The 18,729-nt window shown below is 46.3% G+C and overlaps 8 protein-coding genes across 8 annotated transcripts; 5 read left to right on the top strand and 3 right to left on the bottom strand.

The window, feature by feature from the left end:
- Nucleotides 1-423: 423 nt before the first annotated feature.
- GLAREA_11000 (uncharacterized protein) lies at nucleotides 424-1,474 on the top strand (the record flags this gene model as incomplete). The annotated part of the gene is made up of 4 exons (XM_008079189.1): nucleotides 424-566; nucleotides 647-845; nucleotides 898-1,185; nucleotides 1,235-1,474. 4 exons carry the CDS (start codon nucleotides 424-426, stop codon nucleotides 1,472-1,474), a joined length of 870 nt encoding a protein of 289 aa, XP_008077380.1.
- Nucleotides 1,475-1,884: 410 nt separating this feature from the next.
- Nucleotides 1,885-2,619, bottom strand: GLAREA_10999 (HSP20-like chaperone; the record flags this gene model as incomplete). Its single annotated transcript, XM_008079188.1, has 3 exons — nucleotides 1,885-2,235; nucleotides 2,291-2,493; nucleotides 2,607-2,619. The coding sequence occupies 3 exons, from the start codon at nucleotides 2,617-2,619 to the stop codon at nucleotides 1,885-1,887; spliced, it is 567 nt and encodes a 188-aa protein (XP_008077379.1).
- A 159-nt stretch (nucleotides 2,620-2,778) lies between these two features.
- GLAREA_10998 (RING/U-box) lies at nucleotides 2,779-3,879 on the top strand (the record flags this gene model as incomplete). Its single annotated transcript, XM_008079187.1, has 1 exon — nucleotides 2,779-3,879. One exon carries the CDS (start codon nucleotides 2,779-2,781, stop codon nucleotides 3,877-3,879), a length of 1,101 nt encoding a protein of 366 aa, XP_008077378.1.
- Nucleotides 3,880-4,264: 385 nt separating this feature from the next.
- GLAREA_10997 (GAT-like protein) lies at nucleotides 4,265-6,557 on the bottom strand (the record flags this gene model as incomplete). Its single annotated transcript, XM_008079186.1, has 6 exons — nucleotides 4,265-5,628; nucleotides 5,677-5,788; nucleotides 5,847-6,049; nucleotides 6,123-6,340; nucleotides 6,411-6,430; nucleotides 6,510-6,557. 6 exons carry the CDS (start codon nucleotides 6,555-6,557, stop codon nucleotides 4,265-4,267), a joined length of 1,965 nt encoding a protein of 654 aa, XP_008077377.1.
- A 1,321-nt stretch (nucleotides 6,558-7,878) lies between these two features.
- GLAREA_10996 (Class II aaRS and biotin synthetase) lies at nucleotides 7,879-10,136 on the top strand (the record flags this gene model as incomplete). Its single annotated transcript, XM_008079185.1, has 4 exons — nucleotides 7,879-8,083; nucleotides 8,153-8,862; nucleotides 8,912-9,112; nucleotides 9,159-10,136. The coding sequence occupies 4 exons, from the start codon at nucleotides 7,879-7,881 to the stop codon at nucleotides 10,134-10,136; spliced, it is 2,094 nt and encodes a 697-aa protein (XP_008077376.1).
- A 3,239-nt stretch (nucleotides 10,137-13,375) lies between these two features.
- Nucleotides 13,376-13,702, top strand: GLAREA_10995 (uncharacterized protein; the record flags this gene model as incomplete). Its single annotated transcript, XM_008079184.1, has 1 exon — nucleotides 13,376-13,702. One exon carries the CDS (start codon nucleotides 13,376-13,378, stop codon nucleotides 13,700-13,702), a length of 327 nt encoding a protein of 108 aa, XP_008077375.1.
- Nucleotides 13,703-15,077: 1,375 nt separating this feature from the next.
- GLAREA_10994 (uncharacterized protein) lies at nucleotides 15,078-16,241 on the top strand (the record flags this gene model as incomplete). Its single annotated transcript, XM_008079183.1, has 1 exon — nucleotides 15,078-16,241. The coding sequence occupies one exon, from the start codon at nucleotides 15,078-15,080 to the stop codon at nucleotides 16,239-16,241; it is 1,164 nt and encodes a 387-aa protein (XP_008077374.1).
- A 354-nt stretch (nucleotides 16,242-16,595) lies between these two features.
- Nucleotides 16,596-18,186, bottom strand: GLAREA_10993 (Ankyrin repeat-containing protein; the record flags this gene model as incomplete). Its single annotated transcript, XM_008079182.1, has 2 exons — nucleotides 16,596-18,031; nucleotides 18,081-18,186. The coding sequence occupies 2 exons, from the start codon at nucleotides 18,184-18,186 to the stop codon at nucleotides 16,596-16,598; spliced, it is 1,542 nt and encodes a 513-aa protein (XP_008077373.1).
- Between the last annotated feature and the right edge of the window lie 543 nt (nucleotides 18,187-18,729).

The following is an 18,729-nucleotide window of genomic DNA, read 5'->3' as shown; positions in this document are numbered from 1 at the left end:
ATATACATCCTTGGACTGAAACATATATGGGATATAGCGAAGATGTCCAGGAAGATATGAGCTTTCAAAGTATCTTATTGTTTTCGGAAGGTCATTCTTTTTGAAACTAGTTAACTGTTTAGCAGCGCCCTCGTAATGCGCCTAAAAAGATGAGGCTGTAAAATCCCATTGAAACAAAATTGTCCCCAATTGCTATGGATAAGTTGAATATAGACATATTTCTGTCTACAAAAGCTCAGTAGTCCCCAAAGATTGAGAAGAGCTTAGAGGGACAAAAAGGGGGGTAAATAAGTCCTAAGCGAGACCATGCTGAAGCGACACGGTCAACTCGGCCACCGTAATCCGAAAGGTGTTCACAAGTGATATACGTTGACGCGGCTGCAAGCTCCCCAGAACTCCATTTACCAATTAACATCTCCAACAATGAGATTTCTCCGTTCCTTGATACCCTCGGTGCTTGTGCTTGGTGCAGGAATCGTCGAAGCAGCTTCATCATGGAGTTTCGACGAGGCAATTATCTCTGTTAATGGGAAGGGAGCTGGGGTTGGAGCTGGATTTAAAGACAAGTATGTTGCAAATACGCATGCAATTTTGCTCAATTGCATGCTCCGCGACCAATTTCAATGTGCTAATTACGTTTCTGCAGATTATCTGATCATGTCCCATTATCGAAACCAGTTGAGCTCGGTCAGGCAGATACTCTCAAGATCATCTTGACAGCGACAGAAGCCGGCAAGCCCAAACGGCCACACCAAGCTTTCCTTCTCCTTCGGGATCAAGATACTGGATTAGAGACTTCCTTTCCTCTCACTGTGAAGGATAGTGGGAAGGGCAAAGTTGATTTTGTAAATGCCAAACCTGATAACATACTGGCGCATGTTGCTAATAACTCTGCAGACCCAAAAAGACCTTCCAGTCCAACTCCTCACATCCTCACAACCCCTCCGAGCGACACTTCTCCTCGCCTCTTTCGGAACATCCCAGGGTTTCAGTAACCATGTATTCAACTTGAACGTCAAGACCGATCCTAATGCCCCACAACCAAAATACGAGAAGCCATTGAGATATGGAAAATTGGAGGAAATCAACCACATTTTCAAAGCGGATCCTAAGAGCGGACCAGTCGTTATTTCAGTATTCTTTGTGCTTGCAGTTTTGGCTACTGTGCCAATTCTGTTTGGAACTGTGAGTTACACCCAAATGTTAATTCTGGCCTTGTACTAATGTCATGTAGTGGGCGTATCTCGGAGCCAATCTCTCCCACCTCTCGAAAGCTACGGCCGCCGCTCCAATCTCGCACGGGTTATTCTTCAGCTCGATCGTCTGCATGGAAGGTATTTTCTTCCTGTACTACTACAAGTGGAGTTTGTTCAAGACACTTCCATTCGCTGGGGTTGTTGGGTTGGTGACTTTCCTGAGCGGAACTAAGGCACTTTCTGAGGTTCAGAGCCGCCGTCTTGCGGGTGAGCGATAATCTCGAAATGCACTCGATTTGCACGGAAAGCGGTTGGTATTCAAAAGCGTTGTGCCACAAAAGTTATGGGATAGTAAGAAAGACTAGTATATTACGAATGTACAATACAAAATACCAAACATATATATGATTACCTCAGCGCTGGAACAGCTCAATGAACCAAGTCCAAGAACGCTCTGCCGATGGATGTGATCGATGGCGTTGTTATTCTGCGTGGGGGTTCCACATCTGCTCTTGAGCGTAGGCAAATCTGGGATAGAGATACACATGAATTTTCAAAGAGATTATCACTTGAAAGTGTTTCTTTCATTGCTCATAGCTCATATGGTATTTTGCTTTCAATAAATAATTTTTGTGCTCCCTGACCTAGACAATTTCACACCTCGACAAATTCCCACGCCTCCATTCATTCAGCTCATCTTCACATTACTAAAATCCATCTCGGGATGCTGTTTCTTAAAATTCTCCAGCATATCCAATTTCTTCGCCTCATCGCTCGTCGGCTTCCCCATCTCCTTCTGCCGCTGATCATACATCATCTTCTCGACCATGCCCCTCGTCTCCCCATCTAAATCCCCAAGTTTACTATTCTCCGGCGTGATCTTCGAGACGTCAATCTTAGGCGCCCCGACGATAACGTGCGCCCACCATTCCATCTTGTTGATTTTATCCAGATGGATGTCGATTGTCTTGGTGCCGTTCGCGGAGGGGATGAGCGTCCATGTTGATTCTTCGGTGTGGATTTCGTGAGGGAGGTCGCCCTGATATACGTTAGTATATTGGATTAAGAATTTGGAGGAGAAAGGGGGGAGGTACGTTTATGATGGGTTCTTGCCCTTTGATTCCGACTACGAGTTTCTTCTTTTTGAGCTCCACGATGAGGTCGCGGCCTTTTAGGTTACCGGGGACTTCGAGACTGACGTCTAGATCGGTGATTGTTTGCGTCCACTTGTAGGGGAGGGCGGCTTGTTCTTCTGCTTCTTTTGCGCGGAGAGCGGCTTCTTCTGCTGGTGTTGGTTCTGGGGAGGGGGAGTTAGTGGGATAATTTGGGTCGCGAGACGAAGAGTAGAGGGGGATGAATTAATTGGAGACAGGAAGGTTATAGGTAGGGAGGGAAAATATGATCACATACCTTTATCTGCCATTTTGAGAAATTCGTGATTAGTTGCAAGTCACAAAGTTCTAGAATCCTGCCCTGACCTTCCACATTTCAAAGCCTCGTCGCTAGCGCCACCCACCCGCATACAGACATCAGCCTTGTCCGCCTCACCTCCAACAACGACAACCCTCAACCATAACCCACGATGTCGCGACTAAAATCCCAATCCACAGCTCTCACCGACGACCCTCTTAATGACATTTGTCCCGTCTGCAAATCCAACCGCTACCTGAACCCCACCCTCCAATTCCTCATCAACCCAGAATGCTACCACAAAATGTGCTCAACCTGCGTAGACCGCATCTTCACCAGCGGACCAGCCTCCTGTCCCGTCGTCGGCTGCGGAAAGACACTGCGTAAAAAGGGGTTTCACAAAGCGTTTTTCGCGGATCTGAAAATCGAACGGGAATGCGATATCCGGAAGCGCGTGGGCGCGGTGTTTAATCGGCGGGAAGACGAGTTTGAGAGTCTGAGCAGCTGGAACGATTACCTGGAGATGGTGGAGGGCTTGATATTCGATTTGGTTGAGGGGACGATGAAGGAGAAAGCCAAGGCGGAGGAGACGTTGAGGGCGCATCGTGCGGCGAACGCGAAGGAGATTGAGGATAATAAACGTGCGGGGTTGGAGGCGAAGGATGTGGAGTTGCAGCGGGAGAGGGAGGAGAAGGAGGCGGTGCGGCAGAGGAGACTTGCGATTTTGAGGGAGCAGGAGGAGGATAAGTTGGATGTGGAGAAGGAGAGACGGGAGATGTTGGAGCGGTTGGCGAGGGGGGATGGGGATGCTAATGCGATTACGAAACATGCGCAGAAGGTTATACTTAAGAAATCTTCGGCGAGGAGGAATCTTGCTGAGTCGAACTTTGCGGATACTGCGAATGGAAGTGCGCCGTCGAATTTGTCGATTCGGGGACTTAAGAAGAAAGTTGCGCCAAAGGCAGAATTGGCGTATGATCCATTTGGGGGTCTTGATCTTAAGCCTGCGCGGTACACGCTACAGTCTTCTTATGAGAATGAGTGGTTGGATAATGCGAAGAATAATACGCTGCATATGGCTGGAGGATACAGTATGAACGAGTACTATTCGAGGACGATGTTTGAGGCCTTCTCAGGCTTGGGCATTTTCATTGGTGACCAGGTTGTTGAAAAATCTCTACCTGCTGCTCCAGCGACGATTGGTACAGTTGGGGCGGCTGAAGCTGCCGGTGGGAGACTACGACAGGAGATGAACACTGATGATGTCTTTTGAAAACAATACTCTCCCTCTCAGTTCAGGGTCCAGGCGTTTTAGTATGGAGACTAGGGAAATAGGATCACAGAGCATAGACAAGGAGTTAAGGGTATAGCGTATTGAAATTGCCGCTTTCAGTAGAATATCAGGCCTTTAATTCAGTCAATATAATGAAGACCCCCTAATATCAACACAGGGATGGTCTTCTTTATTACCACATTATAGATTGCAATTGCAATGGCACTCCATTGCATGCTTTCGTCTTTCTCCGCGTCCTCTCCCATCATCCGCTAAACGTCTTCATAAATAGTAAATCAACGCCGTCGTACATTGCTCTCGAGAAGCATTCTCGCTTCTCGTGTTTGAAGCAAAGCAATGCGTTCTGAAAGAACCAAGCGTTCCTTTACTGCTGCCACGCTTGCTGAGTTGCTGGTCTAGGAAAGACAGGAACTGTTTCTAAATTATCAAGTCCACCACCTATGGGCTGCTGGTTATTTTGCCATCCTACGCCAGTAGCAGTATTCACAAATTGACTTTGCCGAAATGGGTTCGTATTGCCCGTAGGTTGAGGCATCAAACCTCCAGCCGTCTGCGGCCGTTGTGCTGTGTTGTTCATGGCAAGATTTCTTGCAAACGGATTAGTTCCTGTAGGCATAGCCTGTAATGGCATAGGAGGTGGAGGAGACTGCTGCTGTTGTAGTTGAGGCATCTGCTGTTGCGGGGATTGGTCGGATGGAGGCGTGAACTGCTGCTGCGGAGCGCTCGGTGACGACCTCGCAAATGGATTTGTGTTTTGCCTGTTCATGGGAGAGTTGACGGGCGAACTAATTGGTGGGCTTAGAGGGAATGATGGGGGTGTCATTCCTGTTGGCTGACTCATCATTGAAGCTCGGAATGGATTTGTAGTCTGAGGAGCCCCAGTTTGCATTTCCCCAAGCTGTTGTGGTTGTTGAGGATGCTGTTGAAAGTTCGCTGCTGAGTCGGAAGGTATAGGAGACAGAGCACCTGGTTGGAACGATGGTTGAGGACTGTATCCTCCAAATCCAGCCCCAGTGAAGTTAGGCTGCACTTGCTGTGGTTGTTGCATTTGCTGAACTGGCTGCTGTGGAATTGGCTGTTGCTGCTGGTTGACCGCAAATCCAGTATTGAAGGGCTGTTGCTGTTGAGGGAATGGATTGGTATTTTGGAATCCCATCTGTGGTTGGGCAAAACCGTTTTGATCTATTTGACCATTCTGAGTAAATTGGGGTTGGTTGACCGCCTGAAACTGTCCATTATTGTTAAATGGGTTGTATCCTTGCTGTTGAACTCCTGGCTGTGTCGCCATTGGTGTCTGGTTCTGCTCTATCGACTCAAAAAAGTCGATCAAGTCAGGAGCAGGCCCCTTTGCCACTGGCTTCGAAGGCGCACTTTCAGCATCAGGAAATGCACGGCCTACTGCGGCTTTTGTTTCTGATTCGCTTTTTGAAGAGGTTGCGGTCGCTTTACTTGCGCCATTCGTTGAACCTTTCCCACCCTTTTTCGACTCTTGTTCAGCTATGTATTGTCTTCTGTTGATCTCAAAATCGGGATCCAACAGATAATCCTCTAGTTGCTTCCCAAGATTGATTGGGGCATGCTTCAACTTGGGTACCTCAACTCTTGTTTGGTGCTCATATTGTCGAGCCATGCTAAGATATGCCACTACAAAATCTGTCTGCTTCGTAAAGTTTTTGTAAATTTCCATCGCTCGCTCCGCGTCTGGCTTTGACATTTCAAAAAAGTGTCCTATGGACGGTCAGGTCAGAGTTCAATGCACAAGAACAAATTATTTACCTAGAATATTGATCATCGCTTGATTCATGACATGGAACATAGCCAAAAGATCTAACACTAGCATTCGAAATACGGTCACAGTGATCTCATTTTCTGGCTCATTGTCCAGCACCTGATCTTGATTAGCACACCGTTTGTAGATTTCTTTTTGTTCCAGTCCGGTGGCTTACATCGCACTTCAGTAAAGAGGTAATTTGGTGCTGTACGACCTCTGTTTCCCGCAGAAGCCCCTTCTCCACACTCATCTTTTCCAACCTCCTTTCAGCCCCTCGTACATAATCGCATTTCGTGTCTCGATAGGCTCTCGCCCTCTCGCTCAAGTAATTTGTGTAATGCCGAATGTTTCGACCCTGGGTTTGGACTTTACCATGCTCTGTTAGCACAGTGTCCACGAAGTTGCCTATTACGGCTGAGCCAGTGCAATGGCAGCGTCCGCTAGTACCCACCATCAGAGAAGCTACTTATAGCAAGCATATTCCTATGCTTTGCCAAATATGCTAACGTCACATCTGGCGATCCTTCTCTAATCATCAGGTGGACTGTGATTAAGCTCTTGAATACCACGGTCCATGTCGAATCGCGAAGTCGGTTCTGTAGTGCCCGGAACACCTCTGCTATACCTGCTTCGCCCGAATGCGTCGCGATCAAGATATGTTCGATGTATCTATTTTCCACCATGTCAGCCCTTGCCCGGTCTGCAATGAGGGATGAAGATTCGATGCTGGCTGTCATACTTGGATTTGGGCGGGGCCGCCTGTCCAGGAGATCAATTAGCATCTGCCCATTATAAATATCTGGAATGCCGAAGCATAACATGTAGAGTATATGATTACCTTGATCTTTGTCGCGCCCTTGACAGACTTCTCGAAAGAACTCGACATCTTGGAGCGCGGCCTCAGCAGTTGGCTTGCGACAGCCAGGAATTGGGGTAGACGGCAACTTCCCAAATGATCAGAAGTAACCCTAGATTAAGCTGGTAAATAATCAGAGAAATCTAGTTGTGTGTTGTTTGTATTCCATGAACTTTAACCTCCTGTCGTCCAAAGAAGGTGAGGTATGTCCGAGTTAATTTGTGCTGTTCGGCGCTGGCTTTCCGGCTTTGCTGCAGGAAGCTCGCCAGCAATCTATCGAGATGACGATCCAGGCGGCCCTTTTGTTTCTGCGACTATGAAATATGTTCACGACAACGAGGAGTAAGGCTGGTCCGCATGATAGAGAAAAATCAATTAATAAAAGAAGGGGGTTAATTAAGACGAACGATCAAATGAGATAGTCATTGTAAGTACAGTACAGTTGTCTGAGTTGGCTGCTGTCAACGCAGGGGTCGTGTGGGCAAGCGTCATATGTACGAAATCAGGGAGCGACCCGGGAATTCGGTGAGCATATCAACCCTTCGCATCACAGTTTTAGATCGGCTTGTATGTAAATAATTTATTAAGATCATCGCCAGTAATTTCTAAATGTCTAGCTAAATGACAACAAATGCCTACAGCCGATCCAAAAATCAATGTGCCCCGTCCATTGCAACACCACTTCCAAAGTGAAAAGCTTCCCTCACCCGGTCAAACGTAAACGAAACAAACAAAAGCAATGGGAATCCTAGGTCACTTGACCAAGCAAATCTCCCTCCTTGAATCACTCATCGTAAGTGGTCCGTCAGCGAGAGACGTACAGTACAGCCATTGAAAAGCCAACCTCCAAGCCCATGTTCCATCCAATAACCGACAAGAGGTGAAGAAAATTCGATCAGGAAGCCTTCCAAGCTTTAGGGGTCAGAGATGCCTTTATCGCGTCCGTGTATAAACAAGGTTGGTGTGACGAACGCTTATTTCACTCTTCCATCTCCCTTTGCAATCAAACCACTTAAGCCCGGTGAAGGGAGAGTTAGAAAGCTCCAGGAGACGGAATTGTAGTCATATAAACACGCTGGCAATTCATCATGTCTGCAATTACGCGTTAGCAGTTGAAAAAAAGGCTTTTGGGAAATGCGGTACTTACAAGTTTAAAACTTGGAAGGATGAAGAAGAAAGGAAGTGTTCGCGACCGCGAGGAAATATTTCAATGTGCCTGCGGGGCTCCGGGGTTTGCCGAATCGCCGCTAGTCCAAATTTAGATAGCTTTCTGATTTGTACATTTCGAATCGTGAATCTTCAGTGCACAACTTGAATTGACCTGTACTTTGATTATGGAATTGAATAAGCTATGATTGCTACCTCATATGCAAAAAGAAATATTTCATGTCTCAATCCTCGAGGCTTAACTCGACTATCATCGTGGCACAAGACAGCAAGACTCCCAGCGTCAGCCAATGCCAGCCGTAGGTGTTTTCATGATGGTAAAGATGTTGCGCCGCGACGCAATACCAATATTGCCGAATCCGAATACTTGAAAGAGTACAAGGGAGCATGTGAGTCCATAAATTACATTGAGATCCATAAACTACATTGAGATGTTTTCTGCTAACGTGATGTTCAAGACAATGTATCTACCAATGCCTCTTTTTTCGACTTCGAAAGTATTACCGATCATCTAAATACAGAAACAGTCGCTGCTGGGTTCTTGGTCAGCACGAGAAGACTCTCCGACTCTCTGTTATTTGCCACACTACGAAAGGGCATTGGAAAGGATGTGCAAATATTAGTTCGAGACCCGGAAATGGTGAAGAAGGTCGGCTCGACAAATCTATATAGTGCTGTCAGTGTAACGGGGACATTACAACTAAAGCGCCAACCAAAGAATAAAGCAGAGGGCTCTAAAGAAGGACCAGCGACGGCTAAAGACGTAGAACTTGTTGCAGAGGAGTTTGTATGTCTAAATTCGTTCAGCGAAGACATTCCATCTGGACCAGACCGTGTACACCCACCTACAAGCCGACATTTACAAATCCGATTCGACCCCAAACTTCAAGCAGCCATTTTATTTAGATCAGAAGTGTTGAAGTTCGCTCGCAAAGGGTTGGCAGACTTTACAGAGGTCGAAACGCCAATCCTCTTCAAGTCCACCCCAGAGGGCGCAAGGGAATTTCTTGTTCCAACAAGAAGGGCAGGACGTGCATACGCTCTTCCACAGAGTCCTCAACAGTACAAACAAATATTAATGGCAAGTGGTATTGAGAAGTATGTGCAATTCGCTCGATGTTTTCGTGATGAGGACCTCCGGAGTGATAGGCAACCAGAGTTTACTCAGGTAACTTCAGCTGACATTTCGAGTACAAAATTATTGCTAAATGTACTAGATTGATTTGGAGATGGCATGGACGGACGGAGAGGGCGTGATGAAAAGGGTTGAACAGTTCGTTAAAGACCTGTACTGCAATGTTACTCATCCAGCTTTCTCTCTTCCATCGTTAGACCAAGCTCCATTTTACCGGATGGATTATGATGAAGCCATGACAGAGCATGGCTCTGATAAGCCGGATCTTCGAATACCAGGTTTAGTATGTATCTCTACTATAACGTTTAAACCTCGACTTACACCATTAGATTCATCGTATCGATCATATCGTTCCAAAACAACTTCTTGGGATGATAACCCATCTTGAAAATCCCATTATTGAAGCCTACAAGATTCGACTGGACGGAACCCCGCAAACTATACAGACATTCTTACGAGATTTTTTCAAAACCACTGAAGGTCAGATATTTGACCAGAACCCACACGGTGTGCCTGGTATCTCGATATACGATCCTCGTAAACCTCTGGAAGGCCTACAAACATTTGGCTTCGAGGGCGCTGAGTTGATCAAAGATTTCTACGGTTCACTTCCAAAAGGGCGGCTCGATAGCGAGGAGGAGCACAAGATTGCATCGACTCTTGATGAAGGCGATCTTCTTCTCCTACAAGCACGTTCGGACCTTTCACACTCAGGGGGTTCGACACCGCTTGGAGATCTCCGTCGCGCAATTTACCAAGCTGCCGTTTCAAGAGGTTTATTGAAGGCAGATCCTCGCCATCTCTATCTGTGGGTTACTGGCTTTCCAATGTTCACCCCAGAGAACGGGGTTGATCCAGGCCAAGGAGGTAGATCCAAGTTCTCAGCGACGCACCATCCATTTACGGCTCCGAAGACTGCAGCGGACGTCGATCTCCTCATCTCTAACCCTCTAAAAGCGAAAGCAGATCATTACGACCTCGTCGTCAACGGCGTCGAACTCGGCGGCGGAAGCCGAAGAATCCACAGTGCTGAAATGCAAAAGTTCGTCATGCGAGACGTTCTTAAAATGCGTGATGAGCGAATCAACGATTTCGATCATCTTCTCAAATCTCTGGCCGCTGGATGTCCTCCACATGCGGGCTTTGCTTTTGGTTTCGATCGTCTTATGGCTGTCTTGTGTGGTACGGATTCCGTACGTGATGTTATTGCGTTTCCGAAGAATGGGAGTGGAGATGATTTGATGGTTGGGAGTCCTGGTAAGATAGGTTCAGATGATTTGAAACCGTATCATTTGAAACGGGATTGAAAATCGAGATGAGTGGACTCTACGCTGTTGTTTAGGTGTTCAGTAAGTTGTAAGATATGTTGGTGTCGGATAGAACCTGGAAGTGTGTTATTATTGCATCAGGATGCTCAAGGCGTTAGAGATAGAATGGGTTGTAAAAGGGTTAGATATACCCTCGTCACTGGCTCATGTATGATTGGATTGTGGATAGAAATGCTGTGAGCGGTTATAACGTGCTAATACAAAGCTAACTTACATTTCTGATTCTGGAGCCAGGATGGTGAACACCGTGATCATCAATAGAGCTCCAAACCAAGAATCCCCCCGACCTTTATCAGACACAAACCACAACTCCTGTTCTGTCTTTCATACCTAAGACCAATGCATTGCAAGTCTGACGGTACATCCATGTTCCATGATGTTCACAGACCTACAATCCGACGCTCCGTCCTCAAAGAAACACATTTACTCCCATATCAAGAGACAAGATAATTAAAAGATAACCCAGTTAATATAGCTTCTGGGTAATTTTTATCATTACCCTACTGCAGAGAGCTGACTTGCAATACACTGGTGGACGGCTGAACTTCTCCAAATGAATTTGGGCCGCAGACAACAATACTAGTTCTGATGAAAGTGTTGTTTTTATGAAGTTTATTATTCACAAATGAAGAGGCTTCTGGTAGTGATCTTGAAATATGAAGACATTCCTGGGGTATATTCTGAACATATGCATTGAGAGGAAGATTATGCATGGGGAACACTCACACACCGTAAGAGTTAGGCCTCCACTTCAAACTCAACTTCATCGTTCATTCATGCCATGTAGATCTCGGTTTTGGGGGATATTGATATTGGGTATTCTTATGCCCTCAGTAATCATTCAATGAGTGTGGTATTACAGTTCATGGTATGGCAAGTCGCATGGCAAGAGCTCCTTTTCTAATCTTTTCATTTGTCAAAGCATATACAGACGGCATAATGCATACTTGCGACCCAATCGAAAAATGCGCAAAATGCAAATGCTTGTCGGTAGGACAAAATGTTTTCAACTTGTAGATGTGGAGAACCTTGCCAGTGTTCTGCATCATGTCCACACGCCCGCCCGAGTCGCTGTCGACGATGCAAAGAAAAAAAGAGGAAATTGCACTTTGCGCATACAGCAGAACAAAGTTGTTTGTTACAGAGATTTGAGCTTTACCCTAGATGGGCAATGAAAAGGACAAAAGTGCAAAAAATGAGGCGCTCCAGGCTGTGCCTGGGGACATGAACTCTGAGATATCTCTCTGACGGGGAGTCGAACCCCGATCTCCCGCGCTTTGACAATTGCTTGACAAGCGGAAATCATGACCGTTAGACCATCAAAGATGTGATTTGTTGAGCACCTTTTGCGTTTTTGACTATATATACAAGTTTACAATTTCGGCCCGAGCCGACGTCCTTAGCGTCATTTCGACCATGTCGCAACTTCCAAGTTCTCCAGAACTTGAAAGTAGTTCTACAGCAACTTCCACAACGATTCAAGTTTTCATGGAGGCGGTGATTAGCTCCTCCTTACCGCCTCCTTAACCTCCCATTGTTTCTCCCCTCTTTCCTTGTATCACATCTTCCCCGGATTAACGCTAAACACCCCAGTTCACGATGTATGACCTGTGTAAACGTCCAATCTTCCACAACCTACGACTCGTCGCACGACGCAATGACAGCAAGATGGGTCGAGATGCGATCAGACTCTAAGCTCAATATACCCCCACGATCTCGGTCTAATGGTTAATAGCTCATTCGCCGCCTGGACGTCCTGCACAGCTTCAAAGGGCGAAGATTTCCCTTGAGTCTACATCCCGCGGTGTGACTGAGTACTGATCATGAAAGAGAATAGGACAAAAAGTGTATACCGCAAACACAATCCGTTGACCTTCATGGATCTACGACTTAGAATCCCGATGACCTGCGTTAAGACGTTTGCCTTCTCCAAGGCTAACCAATCGTGTATGCAACTCCTGCTTCCCCGGGAGCACGACATGGTTTTTGCACATCCTTATATTCCGTGTCCTCTGAAAAGTAATTCCTAGGAACTAGTCAAATTTGTCCAAAAGTGCCTTATTCGGCAGGTCACACAGTGGGTTTGGACCCTTAACCGCTGGATTGTTGGCTTGAGGATATTCGGAAGAAGCCGCCAGCCCTCATAGGATTAGGAAAATAGGCTTGAGCAACGACGCTTCTGGAAGATCGAGAACCCTACAGATCCTTTTGCGAGCTCGGAATGGTATTCTTGACATTGAACTCGGTCTCGTCCACAGTGTTTGGGGGAGGTTGAGTCTCTTCATCTCACGCTCTACAGCCCGGGCGCGCTGTCAAATGCATGTCCTGTCTCCCATAAACCTCCTCTAGCCGAGTCGAGAGATAGACGATACACTACGACACAAAGAATGCTCTTCCCGGAGATCAATCTGGGCTTTCCTTTGCAGAAAACGCGAATCTCTTTGGTCATGCTGTGCTACATCGCTGCTCATCAAAGGGTCGATTATCCTATGGGATCTCTTTCCCGCGAGTTAGGGGTAACATGCCGTGTCCTGATAATAGAGAAATCGAATTTCACCGCCGTTCAAATTATCGTCGAAGACGGCTCCTGCTTCGTTGCATTAATTATCGTTACATTGAATCTGTCCCGTCGCTCTCAATCTATTTCTAGTCCCTAAAAAGTATATAACTCGCGTTCTAGGAACGCTTCTCCCAAGCGAAGACTCGACTTCGCTCCAACCTGATCACACATATACAGCATCTCATCATACTATCATTTGTTACTCAGCCAGCAATCACAAAAATCAATCAAACCAATTGACACTTGCCCTTCATCCCGGAGTGTCATCCGAAAAAAAAAGTGGGATCCGAAGACCTCGAAGGTTTCTGAACAGCTGAGATCAACTCAGGAATACTCACCCGTCCGCAACATCGAAATCACTAGGCTGCCGTGGACGACTTAATAGCCCCAACCAACCATACAATCTCGGTTTCATCAATTATTAGATTGCAACAAACCAAGAAGCACTAGTTTCGATTGATTGTTCGAGGTCCTTTCAATTCGACCATCATTGTTAAGTAAATATTAACCCATTTCTCCTACACAACTTCTTTTTATATTCAAATTAATAGCGACCGTTTTCCACCCGCATCTTCCACGTGTCGCTACCCTTTTCATCCGAATCAATTTGCTTTCATCGCCGCCATTTTCGTCTATGCTTGTGCCTATCAAAGACAGCATGGCTACTCACCAATCTCAAGTGATTTCAACACGTTCGAGAAGCTCTGCAAGCCGAGATACCAACGGATCCGCCCTCTTTACCAGACCAAAGACATCTCACCGATCGAACGGCCCTCAGCCCATTGCGACTTCGAACTGGGAAGCGGCGCCGGCTTCGAGTTTGGGGGCGGGGAAACGTGAAGGAGCCGAACGCGCCAAAGAGTGGCTATTGCCTCAAGAGCGTGACTGCCGTTCATTTGCTGTGCGAGAATTCGACGCTTATCAAGAAGCAGAGAAGCTACGCCACCAACAGATGCTTGAGGATGTCTTGAACGTGAAGTACTGACCTATTTGTGGAATTCTCAAGGTTGGAATCTGTTTTGCGTGTGATGCTGTTACTTTGTGAATGTTTTGCTCAAATCATGTGTGTCGAAGTAGTCAAGCTTTTGCGCTCTGGGTGTGCGACCTACGATTGCATTCCTGGCCAGAATATCTACCACACTGATTGGAAGATGGATCTTTCTCACCCAATTTCAACAATTGGGCTACAAAAGGCCCTCATCGCAATGCCCAGTGGGCTTGTGATGAGACTGCTTTTCCTACGATCAGGCAGGTCTTATCTAGGATGAGAAACTTGATAGAAATGGATGTTGGTTAACAGTATGCGGATCTTCGTTAGCCATTGCTGTCTATCTTTAAAACCTGGCGTCGCGCTCAGAGGAAAGTGTTCCCCTTAACTCCTACCCCTTCCATTCAAGTTTTGCAGCCAAGGTTCATGTACCAGTATACCAGCATTTTGCTGGACCAGAGTTTCTCCAACATGTTGCTTTGGTCCGATATCCGTCCTCAGAAGTCCAAATGCCCGATACCTTTCCCTGCCTGCCTTACATTTTCAACTTCTCGGAAGACCTAAACACCACTCATCGAGCCAATAAACCCTCTCATATGCCATGAGGTTGCCAGATCTGATGTGTTGATTATATCATTTGGACTAAATCAAAATCTGCGGCGGTTTGAATGCGCAATTAAGTACTCGTTGCTGAAAACGTGGGAGTTTTAATAGTTGCTAGCGGTGTCCCAATAGCACGAATTCCGAGTCCATTTTCTTTGTTTCGAATCGAACTCGGGATGACAATCTGTGTTTTATCTCTGAGCTGTCACTTCGCAAGTATGAAAAAATTGTGTTTTTGAGACGATGTTCTCATTTCATTCGATAGACTTGTATTAGGTTTTGTCTGAGTAACCGCATTCGAAATAGGCTTTGCAATATGTCAACGTCCAATTTGCTCCCCTATCTGGCTACGGATTCCGGAAGCAGGTCGCAGATGTTAGCAACTTCGCATGATAACCTGAGTTTGTCGTATGTAACGCGAGTATGCTGTACCCACAATTTTATTTTTTATTTGTTGTTTGGGGAAACCCCCATTTTCGGCGTCTTTGTCATTTTATTTGACATACTCGTAACAGGATTGGTCTTGTTTGTCTTTATTTCAACTGATTGGCTGTACCTCTCCAGAACAGTCAACTCTGTAGTACATATACTCGATCCTGTCAACGCCAGTGGGGTTTATTTCCCTTGTTCTTAAACTCGCAAGATATCCAAATACCCACGGGAATATTCAAGAAGCCGAGTAACGTAACCTCTGGGATAATCACAACAGAGGACAAGAGAATTTTCTCAGCATACACGATCCTAATAATAGAAGACAACGAGTCACAGCATGGACGCGGTTCGTGTGTCTTCTGGCCCCACCTTCGAGACTATTCCCCCAGAAATACGTCTCTCAATTTATGACTACTTGTATGCGGAGGAGTACAACAAATTCCACATACCTACAGAAGTTCATGGTAGTCTGGAAACAATATTTTTCGATAAGGGTGCACTTTCCCTTTTCCGGGTTAATTCCAAAATATCCAATGAAAGCCTTGCAGCTTTTCATCGGACCAATGACTTCATTGCTTTGCTTTGCGATTCCGTCTTCTTAACCACATTTTTGCGATATGCTTTTCCACTTAAGGAATCTCGGAATCTAGAATCCTGGACTAGGGTCAAGCTAATCTTTGGCAAAAGACGAACACAGGCCGAAGATGATTTAGCCTGGACATCTATGTCCAATCGGCAAGTACTATTCATGCCAAAATATCTGTCACGTTTAGTACAGCTTATCAATAGCTGTAATGTCAAATTAAGTGGAGCTTATTTTCCATCTTTCTGGCGAGTACTAAATATCAAGATCAAAACTAATCCGAACAGCAGATTTCTGAGAAGCGACCTTGCAACAGCTAAACGACTAGTTTTATTGTTCTCACAGCAGTTGATCCCTAGCTCGTCTTGGAGAGAAGTTCCCAACGAAAGTCAATTCGAGGGTTACCATGCACATTACGAATTGATACTTCCATCCCGAACGGCCATCGATCGCAGCCTAGCCCCTAGGAATGTAAGGCCTTTTCCGACCTTCGGTGATGATGGCAAAATCCTGGCTGAAGTAAAGGACCTGCTTAGACGCGGGACTAATCTACTTCGCCAGGGAGATTTCAAAGGTCGGCAAGACTTGTGCATCGCTGCGAGCCTTATGGGAATCTCCATGAACGAGTTTAGGAAGCGTTACCGTATGCGCGTGGAGCTGATGACCATAGAAAGGTGGACAATCATCAACGAAATTTTCAAGCAATTTTTCGAAGATGAAGAAAGACTACAAAATTACGAAGGTCTAGGGGCATGGATGACTGCTTGGCTTCACTGGGCTGACTACTATGCAGAGGTGCACAATACGCTGGAACCCGATATGTACGCAATGCGATACCTGGTGGCGGTTGAGGCTTATGATCATGCTATCGACAAATTAGAAGAAAGTCCGCGTTTGACTCAGGCCTTGGATAGATAGGTCCCAGAGGAGAAAATCAAGGTCATCAGACGCCTGCGAGTCGTGAATCATATTAATAGGCTAAGTAAATGGCTGGTTTTTCGAACAGATGGGTTGGACGGCGTTCTATTATGGACTGAGTCGCCACAAGGGGATGTTTCCGAGTATGGCCCTTGGCAAGTGCGCATCAAGGCTTTCCAACCTACTCATAACCCGGTGGAGCTTGCAAAAATATCTGCAATACCGCGATCTGAAGACTCCTGACATCAAACAGCGGCAACGTAATAACTCGATCCGAAGTGTCTATCACTGATTCACGTGTAATGACAGTTCCTAAGAGTCAGCCAACCAAAAGTAAGAAAAAACAATATGTATTCAATCATTCTCATAAATATACGGATTGATATCCCTCGCACCTAGTTCAATTAGCACTTCAGCCACCCGTGTATGCCCTCTCTTTAACGCCGTAAGCAAAGGCACAGACCGTTTACTTCTCTCAGAAGCATAACCATTAGGATCAACACCACGTTCAATCAACATTCGCACAATCGGTACATTTCCCCTCTTACACGCCAACAGAAGTGACGAAGCCCCCTTTCCCCCAGCATTTACATCCGCGCCTCGACCCAGCAAATAGTAAGTCGTATCGAAGCGAAGCGCGCGTAGAGAAGCGCTGAGTGGTGTCGCCGAGTACGCGTTCCATTGATTTCCCAAGGCCACGTAGTTTATATCTACTCCTGCATCCAGCAGAATTTCTACAACGGCTAGTTGACCATGTTGAGCCGCTCCTACTAACGCGTTACCGAAGCCATAGTGATCAACATCCCAATTCCTATCAATGAGAAGTCTCACGGCATCTTCATGTCCCATGATCGCCGCGCAACCCAACGCAGTCTGGTTCCCGAATGGTTCCTTGTACGAGTGACAATTCGTGTTTGGGTTTACACCCGTATCTAGCATTTCAAGCAGGACCGAACAATCCCCGACGATGGCGGCCTCGTGGAAGATGGAGTAGCGCAGCGTAGAGCGGTTGGAGTAGGGTATGTCGCTGTTGGCGAGGAGGTATTGGGCGATGGCCCAGTAGTGGAATTTTATGGCCATGCGGACGCCGTGTTCGTAGGATGTTCCTGAGATTCGGAGATTGTAGGATGCTGAGAATAGAAGTTTTACCGCGGCGAGATTGCCGCTTGAACACGCCATGTGCAGCGGTGTTAGACTTGTTTCGGCTTGGTGGTTCACGTTTGCGCCGTGATTGAGGAGTAATTTTGCCATTCCTAGTTGGCCGGCGGCTATTGCTGCTGTGAGTGGACTGCCGAAGATGCCTTCGATATTGGAGATAGTCGCTAGGCTTTGGTCGTCTAACCAGTCTTCGACGAAAGAATAGTCATTCGTGACTACGGCCACGATGAGTTGTGCATACTCCAGAAGCGCATATTCATGATCCATGCATGGAACCCGCCGGACCGTTGCCAGACTAATGCATTTCTCAGCTTGACAGCTCCGCGCCAGAGCTTCGCAAAGGGCGTAGATCCGGATTCGTCGAGCCTCTGGATTGAGTGAGACACCGCCATCCTCAAGATGGTCGACGGCGCGCTTGATCACGTTCATGATGGAATTTTCCGTATCCTTGTTTTTCTCAAATTGAGAAAACAGAAAGCCGGCCATTAGTCTGGCGGAGATGAAGGGACGCGTGCGAATCCATTTGTCTTTTGGGGGCTTTACACATTTTAGCTGGTTGACTTCCACGGATGGTGGTACAAATGGGGGGCCGTTCCTGTAGAGGCGGTAAAGGATTGTTTGGTCGAAGATTTCTGGTGATGGTTAGAGGCATAAGCGCGATAGAAGATGGGAGATATGTACTGCAGGTCGCTCTTAGTAGGAGTGCTTCTTCGAACTCCATGGCTGAGAGGACGTTGTCGATGACTGCCTGGATGACCTCGGTAGGTAGATTTTTGAATTGCCCCATGTTGAATTTATGTGGCTGTATTTATACATATAAATATTAATAATATTTGAGAACGAACCCAAATTATTGCAACACTGCCAAAGCAGGTGCAATTGCCCTGGTCAAGCAGATATCATGTTATCCAGAAGAAGAATCATAGATGGTGACCGCTGTGTTTTGAAATCGTGAAGCCGAAGCTAAAATCGCTCCGGACTTGATAAATACACGTCTGTTGTACTAGTGCTACACTAAGTGTGCATTTGATGGTACACTAAATTGTTAGAGCCACGACTTACTCTCGCTAAACGCTCCTATGACCAATGAGACCTCGCGATAAAAAGGGGCAAATTTTCCGTCTCACTTGGAAGAGGAATGACAGACTTTTGTGTATTGAAGTAATCCCAAACTTGAACGACCATTGTCGAAAATGCAAAGCATCTGACTTCTGCGATCAGAATGTCAGCGTCCAGAAATGGTGCTCATGGTGCTTCTCCGTCGAGGTTGTTTTGACTTCTTTTCTCTTCTGACTAACCGACGCCGTGTTGGTATGGACAAAAGTTTGGG

This window comes from Glarea lozoyensis (genome assembly GCF_000409485.1).
Source record: "Glarea lozoyensis ATCC 20868 chromosome Unknown GLAREA11, whole genome shotgun sequence".
NCBI lineage: Eukaryota > Fungi > Ascomycota > Leotiomycetes > Helotiales > Helotiaceae > Glarea > Glarea lozoyensis.
The sequence above is the reverse complement of the archived record's forward strand: the minus strand, read 5'-3'. Positions and strand labels throughout refer to the sequence as shown.